This window comes from Salvelinus fontinalis, chromosome 33 (assembly GCF_029448725.1).
Source record: "Salvelinus fontinalis isolate EN_2023a chromosome 33, ASM2944872v1, whole genome shotgun sequence".
NCBI lineage: Eukaryota > Metazoa > Chordata > Actinopteri > Salmoniformes > Salmonidae > Salvelinus > Salvelinus fontinalis.
In genome coordinates, this window is record NC_074697.1 from 19,727,539 (window position 1) to 19,745,055 (window position 17,517).

Consider the following 17,517-nt stretch of genomic DNA (forward strand, 5'->3'; position numbering starts at 1 on the left):
ACATGTCTATCATGAGTGGGTAATGCTGCAACACGTGTCTATCCTGAATGGGTAATGCTGCAACACGTGTCTATCCTGAATGGGTAATGCTGCAACATGTGTCTATCCTGAATGGGTCATGCTGCAACACGTGTCTATCCTGAATGGGTCATGCTGCAACACGGGTTTATCATGGGTGGGTAATGCTGCAACACATGTCTATCATGGGTGGGTAATGCTGCAACACGTGTCTATCCTGAATGGGTAATGCTGCAACATGTCTATCATGAGTGTGTAATGCTGCAACACGTGTCTATCCTGAATGGGTAATACTGCAACACATATCTATCCTGAATGGGTAATGCTGCAACACGGGTTTATCATGGGTGGGTAATGCTGCAACACAGGTTTATCATGAGTGTGTAATGCTGCAACATGTGTCTATCCTGAATGGGTAATGCTACAACACGTGTCTATCCTGAATGGGTAATGCTGCAACACGGGTTTATCATGAGTGGGTAATGCTGCAACACGTGTCTATCCTGAATGGGTCATGCTTCAACACGGGTTTATCATGGGTGGGTAATGCTGCAACACATGTCTATCATGGGTGGGTAATGCTGCAACACGTGTCTATCATGGGTGGGTAATGCTGCAACACGTGTCTATCATGGGTGGGTAATACTGCAACACGTGTCTATCATGGGTGGGTAATACTGCAACACGTGTCTATCATGGGTGGGTAATGCTGCAACACATGTCAATCATGACACATGACATATGTCTAGGAAGTGCCCCAGTGATGGCTATAGGAGAGATGATTAAAACCTGCCCCAGGCAGAATAGCTTGAGAGCCATAGAGAGAAGAGAGAGGAAGGAGAGAGGGGGGCAAAAGAGATGGAGATAGAGGACACATTCAACCAACGCCCAACAGAATAGAGAATCTGGGGCAGTGTGTGTGGGTGAGAGAGAGAGAGAGGCATGTTTACAAAATGATTCTTCATGAGCGCATCTAAGTACATGTTTGTCAATGTGAGGCATGTTCAAGTAAATTCACTCAATCAACCCAACGTCCTCCTAATGAAATAGGTTGATACCAAGCCCCCTTCCTCTCTGAACCATATCCCACTATACTTACTGAATCTTCCATTCCAACTGTGCTGAGAGCTAAATTAGGCCAAACTCAAATGTAAAACTCAAGTTTAAATAAATAGTCCTGGAAAAAACTGCAGTATCACTGCATCAACCCACCAATCAATATCCTTCTCTACACTGTTTTCACACGCACCTGTAGCTACAAAGCCACAGATGAACTGGAACAAAAGTATTAAATGTACTCAAGTTCAATGTCTCCAACAGAAATGCAAGTAGTCTCCCCTATAGCTCTGAAGTAGTCTCCCCTATAGCTCTGAAGTAGTCTCCCCTATAGCTCTGAAGTAGTCTCCCCTATAGCTCTGAAGTAGTCTCCCCTATAGCTCTGAAGTAGTCTCCCCTATAGCTCTGAAGTAGTCTCCCCTATAGCTCTGAAGTAGTCTCCCCTATATCTCTTAAGCTCTTAAGTAGTTTCCCCTATAGCTCTGAAGTAGTCTCCCCTATAGCTCTGAAGTAGTCTCCCCTATAGCTCTGAAGTAGTCTCCCCTATAGCTCTGAAGTAGTCTCCCCTATAGCTCTGAAGTAGTCTCCCCTATAGCTCTGAGCAAATACAGCACATGGACACTACTAGTCTCACAAGCAAAGGCTGTCCAGTCTCAATCTCCCCTCACCAGAGAAACACTGTATACAGTAAAGTCTACTCTCGTCAGAGGTCCCCCCCCTCACACACACACACACACACACACACACACACACACACACACACACACACACAAAGATGCCATTATCGCACAGGAGAGGGGTGTCAATGGGGACCCAGTGTTTGAGAAGAGTGGCCCTTGTCCCTCCAGTGAAAAAAGACTGTTGCACAATGACTGTACAGTTCCATTGGCCCAGGAGAAAACATTATTCTGGCCTGGTACAGAGGATGTCAGTAAAGCCTAGTATAGCCTCATATCCCCCCACTGGGTCCACAAATTTCCTAAAGGGTTGGTGCTGCAGAGACTGGAGTGACAAAGCAGGCTCTAGACACACACACACACACACACGCACACAGCAGGTTATTACAGTACATAGTCTATGAGAGGATTAAATTAGAGGTAGAGAAAAAAGGGGGGATTCGCCCTATACAATAATAAAACGAGGCTAGCAACCTAGAGATTAATTATTGTCATGTAAGCAACATAGGGCCATGTATTATTCATATCTATTCATGGCAGAAATGGAAAGTGTTGAAGGCTAGATGAAGACCATTCAGTCTGAAGTTCCACAACAATTTAACTCCACAAGCAGTAGACAGAGGTCACTCAGCAATCTCAGTTCACCTTGTCAATTCTGTGTTCAGTAAGTTGTCTCTGACATAATATATAGGCTTCATCTCTTTATCACAGTGATCTGAATCAATCCCTCATGCCCACTCAATACCTTGCCTGGATGTGACTAGCCTACAACATGCATAGTGGAGTCCAGGGAACAAAGTAACACTTTTAGGCTTTTTCTTATTATGAAAAGGCTATTGATGTTAGATTAATAATATTTCATACAAACAACATATAGATTAACTACATTTCTAAGACATACCAGTTTTACAATTCAACCCAAAGTGGTGGGAGTAAAACATTACAATTGACACAGTCTCGGGGATGAAACGTAACAGGCTGCAGAGTTAAATGTAACACCGTCTTCAATGGTAAAAATGATGGACAAATAAAAAAGTAGGATTTGAAACTGATATTTTGATGATAATACAAAAAAATGTTAAATAAATATTTCCAATTGATATTTTAGGCATGTCACATTGGCCAACAAGGGAGTAGCCAAAATGAATATATATATAAAGATCTTTTTAGCATTCAAGTCTGAATTTGACTTTTTTATTTTTTATTTCTAAGGTATTATCTTAATTGTACTGCTAAACTTGATATAAAGAAGTGACATTTTCTATAATTATGTGAATGTGTATAAATATTATGTACGATTTTCAGTACCTTGTTACATACAAACACCCCCCACAAAATACAATAACAATTATTGGCATCAACTATACCAATCAAAAGACCCCATCTTACTGATAAAAGTATACATGTTTAAATACATGGAGAATGGTTCTACAGGTATATTACCAAAAAAAGAGAGGCGGCAAGTATATTCAAAAAGACAATAGATCATTGATGGATTTAAACTAACCGCATAAGGCATATATACACACTAAGCATGCATTAACACATTTCATAACATCTTTCTAAATAGTCTCTAATTTGAGTTATTAAACTGTTACAGTACAACTGATCCGCTGTTACTTTGTTCACCGGTCTCCCCTACAGACAAAACTAAGGACACCTCTTTATCAAGTCAAGTCACAACATAGGCCATAACCATTGCCACAAGAATGATATTAGAATGATATTCACATTTTTTATTAGCCTACCGTTTGAAAATGTTCTCCATGTCTTTGATCTGTTTGCGGGAGAATTCTTTGAATTCCGTGCTGGGGTTGAATACCTTGGCTTGCTTGGGTGCCGCGTTCCCATTGTTAATGTCCAGTCTCCGGGTGAGTTTCGCCGTGAGTTCCGATGTGGCATCATTGACAATGACCACCGCCGCTTTTTCCTGCTGCTCGGGGACAGAGTCGCTCGGTTTCACCGGGGTCTCCTCTGGTGCACACGGGTTGAATTGGGGAGCCTGCTCTGCGGCCATCCTGGGCTGTAGTTTCCTCGCCAATTCGTCCGATGCCATGCTGCGTAGGATACTTTTTGACTTGATGCGATGGGAGCGTGTGCCTAGCACTCAGGGTGGTCAGCTGTGTCTGTCAGCTCGTGACTCTGAGCTCCTCTCAACCTGGACAGTTTCGAGGAGGCGGAGCACAACCGAGCATCAGCATCAAAGTATAAATTGAGCTATATTACAGCATCTGAAACCAACCACAGGCGAACCCAAACAAATAAGAGCATAAAAGGTGCAACACGTCAAGTTGTTGTTAAATGAACTGCTTGATGGATAATTGCTTTGATTTTAGCTAGTATTTGAGAGACATTCTTGGTATGTTTACTTGGTCATCCTTTTTATCGAACCTAATTATTATAGCGGTGACGCAGGTACTAAAATGTAGCCTCCGTCAAAAAAGGAACTACGGAGGGAAAAGAATTCTGCGTTGGCCGGGAATCGAACCCGGGTCAACTGCTTGGAAGGCAGCTATGCTCACCACTATACCACCAACGCTCGACTGCATCAACAAGAATCCTGTCTTACTTTAGAGACGCTATGGAGTTTATCTGAACCATAATTTTGTAGGTGCCATTATTGTTTACATGTTATATGCTCAAATAGCACGACTCCCATTACTGAAATAGCGGAGATATAGTGTCAGTCAAACAAGTGTGGATTGACAAACAAAACAGTAACGTTAGCCACATTAATAGGGAGGACCGGCTAAAATAGTCATGGCCTAGCAAACTAGCTAGATCTCAGCCTGCCAAGAAAGATGTATGATCTAGCTAAATGAAGAAAGGTCATCATCTGCTTCCATGTTCTGTGCAAAACAAACAGGCAGGAAAAATGCACCCCTTGCCTCCCACCTATATGTACTGGAGTAATAGCTTAATGAAAATGTACCATTAGATCTAAACTGATGCCCTCAATCTCACACAAAATATCAAGGAATCTACCAAGTACAAGCCTAAATCCGTAACCCTGGGCACCCTCTTAGATATCATCCTGACCAATTTGCCCTCAAAATACACCTCTGCTGTCTTCAACCAGGATCTCAGTGATCACTGCCTCTTTGCCTGTGTCCGTAATGGGTCCGCGGTCAAACGACCACCCCTCATCACTGTCAAACGCTCCCTAAAACACTTCAGCAAGCAGGCCTTTCTAATCGACCTAGCCCGGGTATCCTGGAAGGATATTGACCTCATCCTGTCAGTAGAGGATGCTGGTTTCTCTTTAAAAGCCCCATTCAAAAAATGTAGAACTAAGAACAGATATAGACCTTGGTTCACCCCAGACTTGACTGCCCTTGACCAGCACAAAAACATCCTGTGGTGTTCTGCATTAGCATCGAATAGCACCGGCGATATGCAACTTTTCAGGGAAGTCAGGAACCAATATACACAGTCAGTTAGGAAAGCTAAGGCTAGCTTTTTCAAACAGAAATTTGCATCCTGTAGCACTAATTGCAAAAAGTTTTAAAGTATCCGGGTAACTACTTCTCAGACAGAGTTCAGTGTGTCAAATCGGAGGGCCTGTTGTCCGGACCTCTGGCATTCTCTTTGGGGGTTCCACAGGGCACAATTCTCGGGCCGACTCTTTTCTCTGTATATATCAATGATCTTGCTCTTGCTGCTGGTGATTCTCTGATCCACCTCTACGCAGACAACGCCATTCTGTATACTTCTGGCCCTTCTTTGGACACTGTGTTAACTAACCTCCAAACGAGCTTCAATGCCATACAACACTCCTTCTGTGGCCTCCAACTGCTATTAAATGCTAGTAAAACTAAATGCATGCTCTTCAAGCGTTCCAGCAGGTATATCTCACTGATCATCCCCAATGCCAACACCTCATTTGGCCGCCTTTCCTTCCAGTTCTCTGCTGCCAGTGACTGGAACGAATTGCAAAAATCGCTGAAGCTGGAGACTTATATTTCCCTCACCAACTTTAAACATCAGCTATCTGAGCAGCTAACCGATCGCTGCAGCTGTACATAGTCCATCTGTAAATAGCCCAAACATCAGGACAAGAGAGACACCACAACACTACACAAAAAGAGACCTAAGACAACAACATAGCATGGCAGCAACACATGAAAACACAGCATGGTAGCAGCACAACATGTAAACAACATGGTAGCAGCACAAAACAAGGTACAAACATTATTGGGCACAATGGGCAAGAAGGTAGAAACAACAATACATCATGCGAAGCAGCCACAACTGTCAGTAAGAATGTCCATGATTGAGTCTTTGAATGTAGAGATGGAGATAAAACGATCCAGTTAGAGTGTTTTTTGCAGCTCGTCCCAGTCGCTAGCTGCTGCGAAATGAGAAGAGGAGTGACCCAGGGATGTGTGTGCTTTGGGGACCTTGAACAAAATGTGACTGGCCTGTGTTACGGCAGAACGGGTGTAGTATATGGAGGATGAGGGCTGCTGTAGGTATCTCAGATAGGGGCTAGCTCATTTCATTACTGTCTGAATGTAGTGTCAAAAAAATATGAGCATACTTAAAATTTCATCCCCCAAAATCTCAGAGTAACAAGTAGTTGATTTTTGAGTGTTCATTTAATTTTCAAAGCATCCTGAATACACCTGACCTGTGTTTTTTTTCTTATTTTTCCTGCCTGGTCATAGGCTAAAGACAATGCGGATATTTTGTAACACGCAAAGGGGTGTTTTGCAACAACTTTGTTAGTTCTTGCTATATCACATCAACTACCTAGAGCGTTGCAAACAATGTAGCGAAATATAGACGTTGAACAACTGTTTTTACAGACGTTGTACTACTAAATGTTATAGACCTCGTGGCGCAACGGTAGCGCGTCTGACTCCAGATCAGAAGGTTGCGTGTTCAAATCACGTCGGGGTCAATCATTTTCTTTGTATGTGTTGTCTTTGTATAAACCCCGGGTTGCTAGATTGTAAACTACAGTTATTCTTAGGTTGCTGTTTGAAAGCTAAATGAGAAGAGAGCCCTATCCGCCATGCACCTTGTAAAATAAAACACATTTACACAACAGCGTTCTACTGTGTTGCATCGTTTTGGTCTCTGCTATCCAATTTGTAAGTCACTCTGGATAAGAGCGTCTGCTAAATGACTTAAATGTAAATGTATTGGTAGATATTATAGTTGTAGATCTGCATGCTTTTGCATGATTTGAACCCGGGACCTCTCGCACCCTAAGCGAGAATCATACCCCTAGACCAACGAGCCGTGGGCAAACTTGAAATATTTAGCTTTATAAGTCAAACCAATAATGCAGGGTTGATCAATTGTACGGAAGAAGAATATTAACGCGACACGTAACATTTTCAACGATATTACTGAGTTACGTTTCATATAAGGAAATCAGTCAATTTAAATAAATTCATTAGGCCCTAAAGCTATGGATTTCACGTGATTGGGCAGGGGCGCAGCCCTGGGTGGGCCAGGGAGGGCATAGGTCAATCCACTTGGGAGCCAGGCCGACCCACTGGGCAGTTAGGCCCAGCCTATCAGAATGAGTTTTTCCCCACAAAAGGCCTTTATTACAGACAGAAGTACTCCTCAAACTATATCATTTGACTGTCTTGGATTTTCTACCTTTATTCATATACTGTCCATATTGTCCAGTGATGTAGTGCTAATTTTTTAGGTGAGCGAACAAACATATATTTTTTTATGTCATCATTTCTCAATCAAAGTTTGTACAGACAGCTGTAGCCTACTACATTTCATTGTATAACATGCATCCTCCAATCGCAACATTTTCCTATGCCAAGTGCCCACACATATTGTTAGAAAAAGTTTGATCTCAATCAGTTTCATGGGAATATGTACTTAGATCTACTTTAACTACTGTTTCGTGGGCAAATTAAAGCAGATGGTGTTAACAAACTTTTAGCCTTCGTTGTAGGCCTATTTTGTTTCAATCAAAGCTTATCCTGCTTAGACGTGCTGTTACAGAGATGTTTTTGATGCCACATATTATAGGCACACTATGCTACAGTAGCCTTTATAGTAATACATTTGGTTCTGTTATGTAAAATACTAATTAGCCTAATTATTATGTGATCTTGTGAGACATTGATTTTGCTTTGATTTAACTGTACTAAAATAGCACCATTGTGAGATGTGGTTATCTTCTATTTGTAATAATAATAAAAATAAGTGATGAGTAGGAATCCAGGACCTCTATACCGGGCAGGCAGAGGAAGGCCCTAAAAATTGTCAAAGACTCCAGCCACCCTAGTACTAGACTGTTCTCCCTGCTACCGCACAGCAAGTGGTACCGGAGCACCAAGTCTAGGTCCAAAATGCTTTTTAACAGTTTCTACCCCCAAGCCATAAGACTGCTGGGAGCCATACAAGCTAGAACTGCCCCTGTATATATAGCCTCGCTATTGTTATTTTATTGTGTTACTTTTTTAAACTTTAGTTTATTTAGTAAATATTTTATTAACTATTTTTTTTAAACTGCATTGTTGATTAAGGGCTTGTAAGTAAGCATTTCACGGTAAGGTCGCCTATTGTATTCGGCGCATGTGACAAATACAACATGATTTTATTAAAGCGATTTTGGTGCCTTTCGAATCGTGTTGGTGAAAGGAATGCACCATATCGAAGTGGTCACATATCCTTCTGCGGTTCCACTGCGCAAGAGGGGTCCCGTGAAGTTTTATAAACATCAAGGCAGATACGCAGTGACTTTGGATCCCAGATCTCGTTTGTGTGATGATAAGGTTCATGTGGTGGATCAGTTTGTCTGCATACGCAATAGAGGTGGTGCTTTTCTGTAAGCTAAACACTAGGGCAAGTTCAAGAGCGTCGTAGGCCTAAATTATCCCCAAGCCCAACAAACTGTTTTGAGGACAGTCGTTTTTACCCCTGGTAGAGTTTTCTGTCTGTGGCTGTTCTTGTTAGGTCGGATTTGGCCCGCTCAATGTGGTCAAGCCTCAGTCATCATCATGAATCATGTTGAAAATCTACAGGCAAATCCTTTTTAATCCTGGTCATATGAAGAAAAATAATGAAGAGAAATTATAGATAAAATGTATCAGTGCTCATCGGCCATTGGACATAAACTGTCACGCCTGCCCCCGCTCCCCCTCTCTGGCGCTTGAGGTTTCCAGGCTGCCGTTCATTACGCACACCTGTCACCATCATTACGCACAGCTGCGCAATATTGGATTCACCTGGACTCACTCCAATACTTTGTTGATTATATCTGTCTGCTCCTCCGTTTGTTCCGTGTTGATTGATGTTGTTATTTTCCCCCTATCAAAACGCTGTTCCTGTTCTGTTTCATGTCGTTGTTTATTAAATGTTCTCTCTGTAGCTGCTTCTCGTCTCCTGCGTCGATCCTCACAATAAAAATTACACAACAAGTTGGAAATCGCAAATTCAACAAAGAGTGGTTTGGAAGGAATAAATGACAGTGGCTAACTGCAAGCATTGCAAACAATTACTAGCTTGCTATTCTGTGGAGTGGCTGTGTGGTCCCAAATCTGGGATTAAGTGACTCTTTTCCATGTTTAAACTGATAAACATTCAACATTGGCCATGCTGTCAATGAAGCATGATTTGTGCCGCGCTCAAAACACCTGTTAACTCTGAACTACGAAAACTTTACTTTTGTGAGTTCAAGACAACTGGAAATTCCGGAAAAAATTAGCTCCGATTGGGATATATGTTTTGAATGGTCAACCAACTCGGAATTGTAAATCGGGAACTCTGGCCTCTTTCTAGAGCTACGTCCTGAAGATAAATGACGTCATCATGATGAGTGTCATAGACTGCTGCTTGACAACACCTTTTACAAGAAACTCAGAAGTGACCACACTTCCCAATTTCAGAATACTATCTTTACTGTCCTAGATGGGTATTTAAGTTCTGGTCAGATAACCAAAAAAGAACACGACTTTTTGGCTATTCAACACCCTAAAATTGCCACTTTCTATACTTTGCCGAAATTACACAAGAATGTTACAAAACCTCCAGGGCGCAGTATTGTAGCGGGCATTGATGCAGTAACGGCCCCTCTATCTACTTTTGTTGACTTTTTTTATTAGACATTTACATTACATTACATTTAAGTCATTTAGCAGACGCTCTTATCCAGAGCGACTTACAAATTGGTGCATTCACCTTATGATATCCAGTGGAACAACCACTTTACAATAGTGCATCTAACTCTTTTAAGGGGGGGGGGAGGGGTTAGAAGGATTACTTTATCCTATCCTAGGTATTCCTTAAAGAGGTGGGGTTTCAGGTGTCTCCGGAAGGTGGTGATTGACTCCGCTGACCTGGCGTCGTGAGGGAGTTTGTTCCACCATTGGGGTGCCAGAGCAGCGAACAGTTTTGACTGGGCTGAGCGGGAACTGTACTTCCTCAGAGGTAGGGAGGCGAGCAGGCCAGAGGTGGATGAACGCAGTGCCCTTGTTTGGGTGTAGGGCCTGATCAGAGCCTGAAGGTACGGAGGTGCCGTTCCCCTCACAGCTCCGTAGGCAAGCACCATGGTCTTGTAGCGGATGCGAGCTTCAACTGGAAGCCAGTGGAGAGAGCGGAGGAGCGGGGTGACGTGAGAGAACTTGGGAAAGTTGAACACCAGACGGGCTGCGGTGTTCTGGATGAGTTGTAGGGGTTTAATGGCACAGGCAGGGAGCCCAGCCAACAGCGAGTTGCAGTAATCCAGACGGGAGATGACAAGTGCCTGGATTAGGACCTGCGCCGCTTCCTGCGTGAGGCAGGGTCGTACTCTGCGAATGTTGTAGAGCATGAACCTACAGGAACGGGTCACCGCCTTGATGTTAGTTGAGAACGACAGGGTGTTGTCCAGGATCACGCCAAGGTTCTTAGCACTCTGGGAGGAGGACACAATGGAGTTGTCAACCGTGATGGCGAGATCATGGAACGGGCAGTCCTTCCCCGGGAGGAAGAGCAGCTCCGTCTTGCCGAGGTTCAGCTTGAGGTGGTGATCCGTCATCCACACTGATATGTCTGCCAGACATGCAGAGATGCGATTCACCACCTGGTTATCAGAGGGGGGAAAGGAGAAGATTAATTGTGTGTCGTCTGCATAGCAATGATAGGAGAGACCATGTGAGGATATGACAGAGCCAAGTGACTTGGTGTATAGCGAGAATAGGAGAGGGCCTAGAACAGAGCCCTGGGGGACACCAGTGGTGAGAGCACGTGGTGCGGAGACAGATTCTCGCCACGCCACCTGGTAGGAGCGACCTGTCAGGTAGGACGCAATCCAAGCGTGGGCCGCGCCGGAGATGCCCAGCTCGGAGAGGGTGGAGAGGAGGATCTGATGGTTCACAGTATCAAAGGCAGCCGATAGGTCTAGAAGGATGAGAGCAGAGGAGAGAGAGTTAGCTTTAGCAGTGCGGAGCGCCTCCGTGACACAGAGAAGAGCAGTCTCAGTTGAATGACTAGTCTTGAAACCTGACTGATTTGGATCAAGAAGGTCATTCTGAGAGAGATAGCAGGAGAGCTGGCCAAGGACGGCACGTTCAAGAGTTTTGGAGAGAAAAGAAAGAAGGGATACTGGTCTGTAGTTGTTGACATCGGAGGGATCGAGTGTAGGTTTTTTCAGAAGGGGTGCAACTCTCGCTCTCTTGAAGACGGAAGGGACGTAGCCAGCGGTCAAGGATGAGTTGATGAGCGAGATGAGGTAAGGGAGAAGGTCTCCGGAAATGGTCTGGAGAAGAGAGGAGGGGATAGGGTCAAGCGGGCAGGTTGTTGGGCGGCCGGCCGTCACAAGACGCGAGATTTCATCTGGAGAGAGAGGGGAGAAAGAGGTCAAAGCACAGGGTAGGGCAGTGTGAGCAGAACCAGCGGTGTCGTTTGACTTAGCAAACGAGGATCGGATGTCGTCGACCTTCTTTTCAAAATGGTTGACGAAGTCATCAGCAGAGAGGGAGGAGGGGGAGGAGGATTCAGGAGGGAGGAGAAGGTGGCAAAGAGCTTCCTAGGGTTAGAGGCAGATGCTTGGAATTTAGAGTGGTAGAAATTGGCTTTAGCAGCAGAGACAGAAGAGGATAATGTAGAGAGGAGGGAGTGAAAGGATGCCAGGTCCGCAGGGAGGCGAGTTTTCCTCCATTTCCGCTCGGCTGCCCGGAGCCCTGTTCTGACCACTCGCAGAACAGCTCCCCTCCTTTGTAAAGGACACCAGCAGTATGATGTCTATCATTGAATCTCTTGATCCTCTCCCTGAGAATACCTTGTTAGTTACTTTTGATGTTGAGTCGTTATACATAAATATTCCACACGAGGGCGGTATTGAAGCTATGGAACATTTCCTTCTGCAACGTTACCCTAATGAACTACCTTCCAGTGCATGCATTATAACATTGGCTGAAATAGTACTCATAACTATTTCATGTTTCTAAATGATTTCTATTTTCCGTTGTGGGTGGTTGTTTTCTGTTTAGTGTATGTTCACCTGGCAGAACTGTTCGTTTATCGTTTTTGTTGTTTTGTTAGTATTCATTAAAAGTAATTATGAGTACTTACCATGCTGTCTTCTCCTTCTCCTCGATACAACGATCGTTACAATTCTAGGCCGTAGGAAATCCTACATCCATCTCATTAGATCAGAACAGGATGGATCAACAGTGATTCATATTACTGGTTTGTGTCCTAAAAAATTATAGTTGTGTTTTGCTGCATAACATTATTTGTCTACCCATATGATGTGCCAATGACTGGAACAAATTGCAAAAATCACTGAAGCTGGAGACTCATATCTCCCTCACTAACTTTAAGCACCAGCTGTCAGAGCAGCTCACAGATCACTGCACCTGTACATAGCCCATCCAACTACATCATCCCCATACTGTATTTATTTATTTATCTTGCTCCTTTGAACTCCAGTATCTCCACTTGCACATTCATCTTCTGCACATCTATCACTCCAGTGTTTAATTACTATATTGTAATTACTTCGCCACCATGGCCTATTTATTGCTTTACCTCCCTTATCTTACCTCATTTGCAAACACTGTATATATACTTTTTCTACTGTATTATTGATTGTATGTTTGTTTATTCCATGTGTAACTCCGTGTTTGTGTCACACTGCCTTGCTTTATCTTGGCCAGGTCGCACTTGTAAATGAGAACTTGCCTTCAACTAGCCTACATGGTTAAATAAAGGTGAAATAAAAAATAAAAAAATTTTAAATAATAATTTTCAGGTTAGATGTATAAACTTCAGTAACACAAATGTGTGTCTTTTCCTACGAGTTAATTGGAACAAAAGTTTGTGTATTCTTACATGAATTAAGCCACACAAACGCTGAAACACTTTTTGTACATGTTTGCACAAATCGAGTGTGATTGTGTTTGAAGAGTAGAATAAAAAGTTGTAGCTAGGTTACTGGATCTAGCTAGCTACTGCCACAATTCAGCTTTAGTCAGGCAGCACCAAAGATTTTAATAACTAAATATCTATCTGTGGCAGCACTCTCCGCAGAACCGTCAAAAAGCGAATGTTTCCAGTTTTCAAGGATATTGTTCTGTTTTACAGTATTTTCAAGAACAGTGCAACTGCAGCCCGCAATTCGGGGTGTTCCTACATCTGCAGGAACCCCTCTTTATACTTCTATTGGTACATTTCTAAACACATGTAGGAGCGCCCCGAATTGCGGGCTGCAGTTGAGTACTATTTGCAATTTCAACCTAAATTCTGTCTACCCTGATAAACGAATGTGGCGAGGTCGCGCAGGCATCTTTTTATTCCTGTTAGGTTACTATGGCTGTGACAGTTACACCAAATATAATTGAAATATACATTGCAGAACGTTTAGAAACTCTTGAATATCTTCCATCTTGAGCTTGCTACGTGCCACCAGGCGATATATACATTTCTGTTTCTCCCTAGCAGCGAGACAATCGCCTAGCTACGTTTTGTGTTGTGTGGCCATATCGAGGATGTATTCCGATTATTTTACGCATTTCGTAAAATGTTCAATACCAATGTGTCAAAATGTGGATTATATAAATGGAAACTAAGCGGCTCGTTGGTCTAGGGGTATGATTCTCGCTTTGGGTGCGAGAGGTCCCGGGTTCAAATCCCGGACGAGCCCACATTTTCAAATGTTATATTTTTTAGGTCAGATCAAGTCACATTTTATTGGTCTCATACACATATTTAGCAGATGTTATAGTGACTGTAGCGAATTGCTTGTGTTCCTATCTCCAACAATGCAGTAATATCTAACAATTCACAAAAATACACACAATTCTAAAAGTAAAATAATGGAATTAAGACATAAATAATGAGAAGGAGCAATATCGGAATCCAGACTATCTATCTATATATATATTTATGTACTTTTTCTAACGAAAACAAACACGTATGTGATGTGTACCGTCTAGCTATACTCCCAAGTACTTGTATGAAGTGACTACCTCAATCTCTGAACCCTCAGAGACAGTAATCACACCTGTGGGCAGAGGGGCATTCTTCTTACCAAACCACATGAACTTTGTTTTGGAGGTGTTCAGAAGAAGGTTAAGGGCAGAGAAAGCTTGTTGGACACTAAGAAAGCTTTGTTGTAGAGCACAACATTGCTTAGAATCAAGGGCAATGGTGACATCCTTGAGGACCTTTAAGGTTGCAGTGACCCCTCCATAAGCTGAGCGGCTACCAGACTGCATACCAGAGAGAATACTATAGACATCAAGAAAGCCAGTCAGTTGATTATTGACATGTTTTTCCCACACTTTTGATAAACGGCAAAATAGAAATAGGCCTATCACAGTTAGGATCAGCTTGATCTCCCTCTTTTTTTAAATAAAGGACGGACCACGGCTGTCTTCCAGGCAATGGGAACCTCCCCAGAGAGGACAGACAAGTTAAAAACGTCAGAATTAGGATTGGCGATGATAGGAGCAGCAACCTTAAAGAAGAAAGGGTGTAAACCATCTGACCCAGATGTTCTTTTAGGGTCAAGTTTAAGGAGCTCCTTTAGTACCTCGGACTCAGTGACCGCCTGCAGGGAGAAACTTTGTAGCGGAGCAGGGGAAAAATAGGGTGGAGCATCAGGAATAGTTGCATTAAAAGGGGTGGGAGATGAGGAAATGTTGGACGGGCAAGAAGACATGGCTGAGTCAAATAGGAATACTGACTTAATGAAGTGGTGATTAAAGAGATCAGCCATGTGCTTCTTGTCAGTAACAACCACATCATCAACTTTTAAGGGACATGGGCAGCTGTGAGGAGGAGGGTTTATTCTCCAGGTCTTTAATCGTTTTCCAGAACTTCTTGGGGTTAGACCCACAGAGAGAGAACTGCTCCTTAATTAAAGTAACTCACTTTGGCCTTCCGGATAGACTGAGTGCACTTATGTTACGGCTCTCGTTTGTGGTAGGAAGAGTGGACCAAGACACAGCGTGGAAAGTGTTCATGATTTTTTATTCAAAAACACTCAAACAAAATAACGAAAGTCAAAAAACGAAAGCGAAAAGTTCTGTCAGGCAAAAAAACACTAAACAGAAAACAAGATCCCACAAAACCCAAATGGAAAATTACAACTTATATATGATCCCCAATCAGAGACAACGATAGACAACTGCCTCTGATTGGGAACCATACTCAGCCAAAAACACAAAGAAATAGAAAACATAGATTTTCCCACCCGAGTCACACCCTGACCTAACCAAACATAGAGAATAATAAGGATCACTAAGGTCAGGGCGTGACAACTTATTTCTCATTTGCCTGAACGAGGGCCAGTCAGCCTGACGTGTGTGCCGAGCCTTTCACCAAATGCAATTCTTGAGGTGGAGTAACCCTGCAAGATCACGGTCAAACCAGGGGCTAAACCTGTTTTTAATTCTCATTTTCTTTATGGGGGCGTGTTTGTTATCAATACCACTGAAAATATCAAAAAAGAAAGTCCAAGCGTCTTCGACAGAGGGGATCAAGCTGATTCTATACCAATTTACAGAGGCCAGGTCATGAAGGAAGGCTTGCTCATTAAAGTTTTTTAGCAAGCCTCTAAGACAAATCAGGACTGGCCGTTTCACTGAGCAGCCATTATGAACACAGGCTGTAAAACAGTGATCGCTAAGGTCATTACAGAAAACACCAGACTGATACCTATCAGGATTATTTGTGAGGAAAACATCGAAGAGAGCAGCCTTTTCTGGGTGTTTGGAGTCATACCTTGTGGGATTGGTAATAATCTGAGAAAGATTTATGGAATCCCATTGCTTTAGGACTTGGTCAGGTGGTTTAAGCATGTCCCAGTATAGGTCACCTAGCAGGACAAATTCAGATTTAGTGTAATCTAGCTAGTACACTCACTGAATTATATATTGATATGACAGATTGTAAAATTACTTGATGATTTGGATAATACAGACATAGTTAGCCTACCCTTGTTCTCATTGTATTCAAACGGCCGAGATGGGTATTTCATTAAATGCCCTCTGACTACGGTAAAACTAGAATCTGTGGTAAAAGGTTCTGGCCAGTACGGGTATCGAACCCGCGACCTTCGCGTTATTAGCACGACGCTCTAACCAACTGAGCTAACCGGCCTTCCACACCTCATCTGTTGTAGAGAATATAGTGATAATCCATACAGCTACTGGAGGGTAGTTTTCACTAATCTGTTCACCACTAGCTAGGTTTCCACCCAATTGGCAACAGATTTCCATGCGTATATTCAAAAATCCGCCTAAAAACAATATGTGCATTTTCACACAGAGAGGTTACCATCAAATTGACTTGTTGCAGGTAAGAGGCTGTGTGTGATGACGTATAACATAAAAATGCCTTTTGCGGTTGAATTCCCACGTACCGAATAAAAAACATGTGAAATGGGTTTCCATCCCATTTTAACTCTATTGATAATTTTCTCACAAAAATTTGGCGAAATATAGCGAGTGTGCTCACTCTGGTATTGGCACGTGTTCTGTAGCGCTGTTGGCTAGAGGGCACGTATAGCCTTCCCTACATGGTGAGATTATGGACAAAAAAGCAATATTATTTTTATTTGTCAAACGGTAGCCAAGCATCAATGATCATGTCTCCAGAATAAGAGCCCTCGATATTTATTTGAAAGGAGCATCAAACTCATCACCGTGCACTTACACCACCCTGTGAAGTCCATCATCATTTCATTCATCGGTTGCATGCTGTGATTGCTTTCCAGACGAGAGGTAGTGGGAGGACCACACAATATGTCAATCGGATGGTTACTATATAAATATTTGTGCATAAAAGCTTTTCCACCGAAATTTCTCGCATACTTAATTTTACCGACAAGAAAAGATCGCACTTTGTGTAGTTTATTTTGTTTTGTCGAAATTTGGAAAACGTCCCGTCTGTTTACATTAGACCTGTCGTGACATTTTTTTATCTGACATAAAAAGGTTGGATGGAAACCTGTTTATGTCTGGAGGAAACCTGGCACCATCCCTAAGGTCAGTAGGTGTAAAGTACTTAAGTAAAAATACTTTAAAGTACTACTTAAGTAATTTTTTGGGGGGGGGTATCTACTTTACTTTACTATTTTTGACTACTTTTACTTCACTACATTCCCAAAGAAAAGTATGCACTTTTTATTCCATACATTTTCCCTGACACCAAAAAGTATTTGTTACATTATGAATGCTTAGCAGGACAGAAAATGGTCAAATTCACACACTTATCAAGAGAAAGGGGGATATCTAGTCAGTTGTACAACTGAATGCCTTCAACTGAAATAAATCACATCTCCATATTACCAGGAATT

General features: G+C 42.6%; 1 protein-coding gene and 4 non-coding genes across 6 annotated transcripts in view; 2 read left to right on the plus strand and 3 right to left on the minus strand.

Moving 5' to 3' along the window:
• LOC129831788 (EF-hand domain-containing protein D2-like) overlaps window positions 1–4,196 on the minus strand; it is a 67,579-nt gene extending 63,383 nt beyond the window's left edge. Inside the window, exon 1 of one of the 2 annotated variants that reach the window (XM_055895241.1) lies at window positions 3,500–4,196. In XM_055895241.1, coding sequence (XP_055751216.1) covers window positions 3,500–3,807 — 308 coding nt within the window. In that variant the 5' untranslated portion in view covers window positions 3,808–4,196. The remainder of the gene's footprint in view (window positions 1–3,499) is intronic. The other variant, XM_055895240.1, reaches the window with a different exon arrangement.
• A 22-nt stretch (window positions 4,197–4,218) lies between these two features.
• On the minus strand, window positions 4,219–4,290 carry trnag-ucc (transfer RNA glycine (anticodon UCC)). The gene has a single exon. It is a non-coding gene; the product is annotated as a tRNA-Gly (tRNA).
• Window positions 4,291–6,582: 2,292 nt separating this feature from the next.
• Window positions 6,583–6,654, plus strand: trnaw-cca (transfer RNA tryptophan (anticodon CCA)). Its single transcript has one exon. It is a non-coding gene; the product is annotated as a tRNA-Trp (tRNA).
• A 7,131-nt stretch (window positions 6,655–13,785) lies between these two features.
• On the plus strand, window positions 13,786–13,857 carry trnap-ugg (transfer RNA proline (anticodon UGG)). Its single transcript has one exon. It is a non-coding gene; the product is annotated as a tRNA-Pro (tRNA).
• A 2,388-nt stretch (window positions 13,858–16,245) lies between these two features.
• trnai-aau (transfer RNA isoleucine (anticodon AAU)) lies at window positions 16,246–16,319 on the minus strand. Its single transcript has one exon. It is a non-coding gene; the product is annotated as a tRNA-Ile (tRNA).
• Window positions 16,320–17,517: the final 1,198 nt, after the last annotated feature.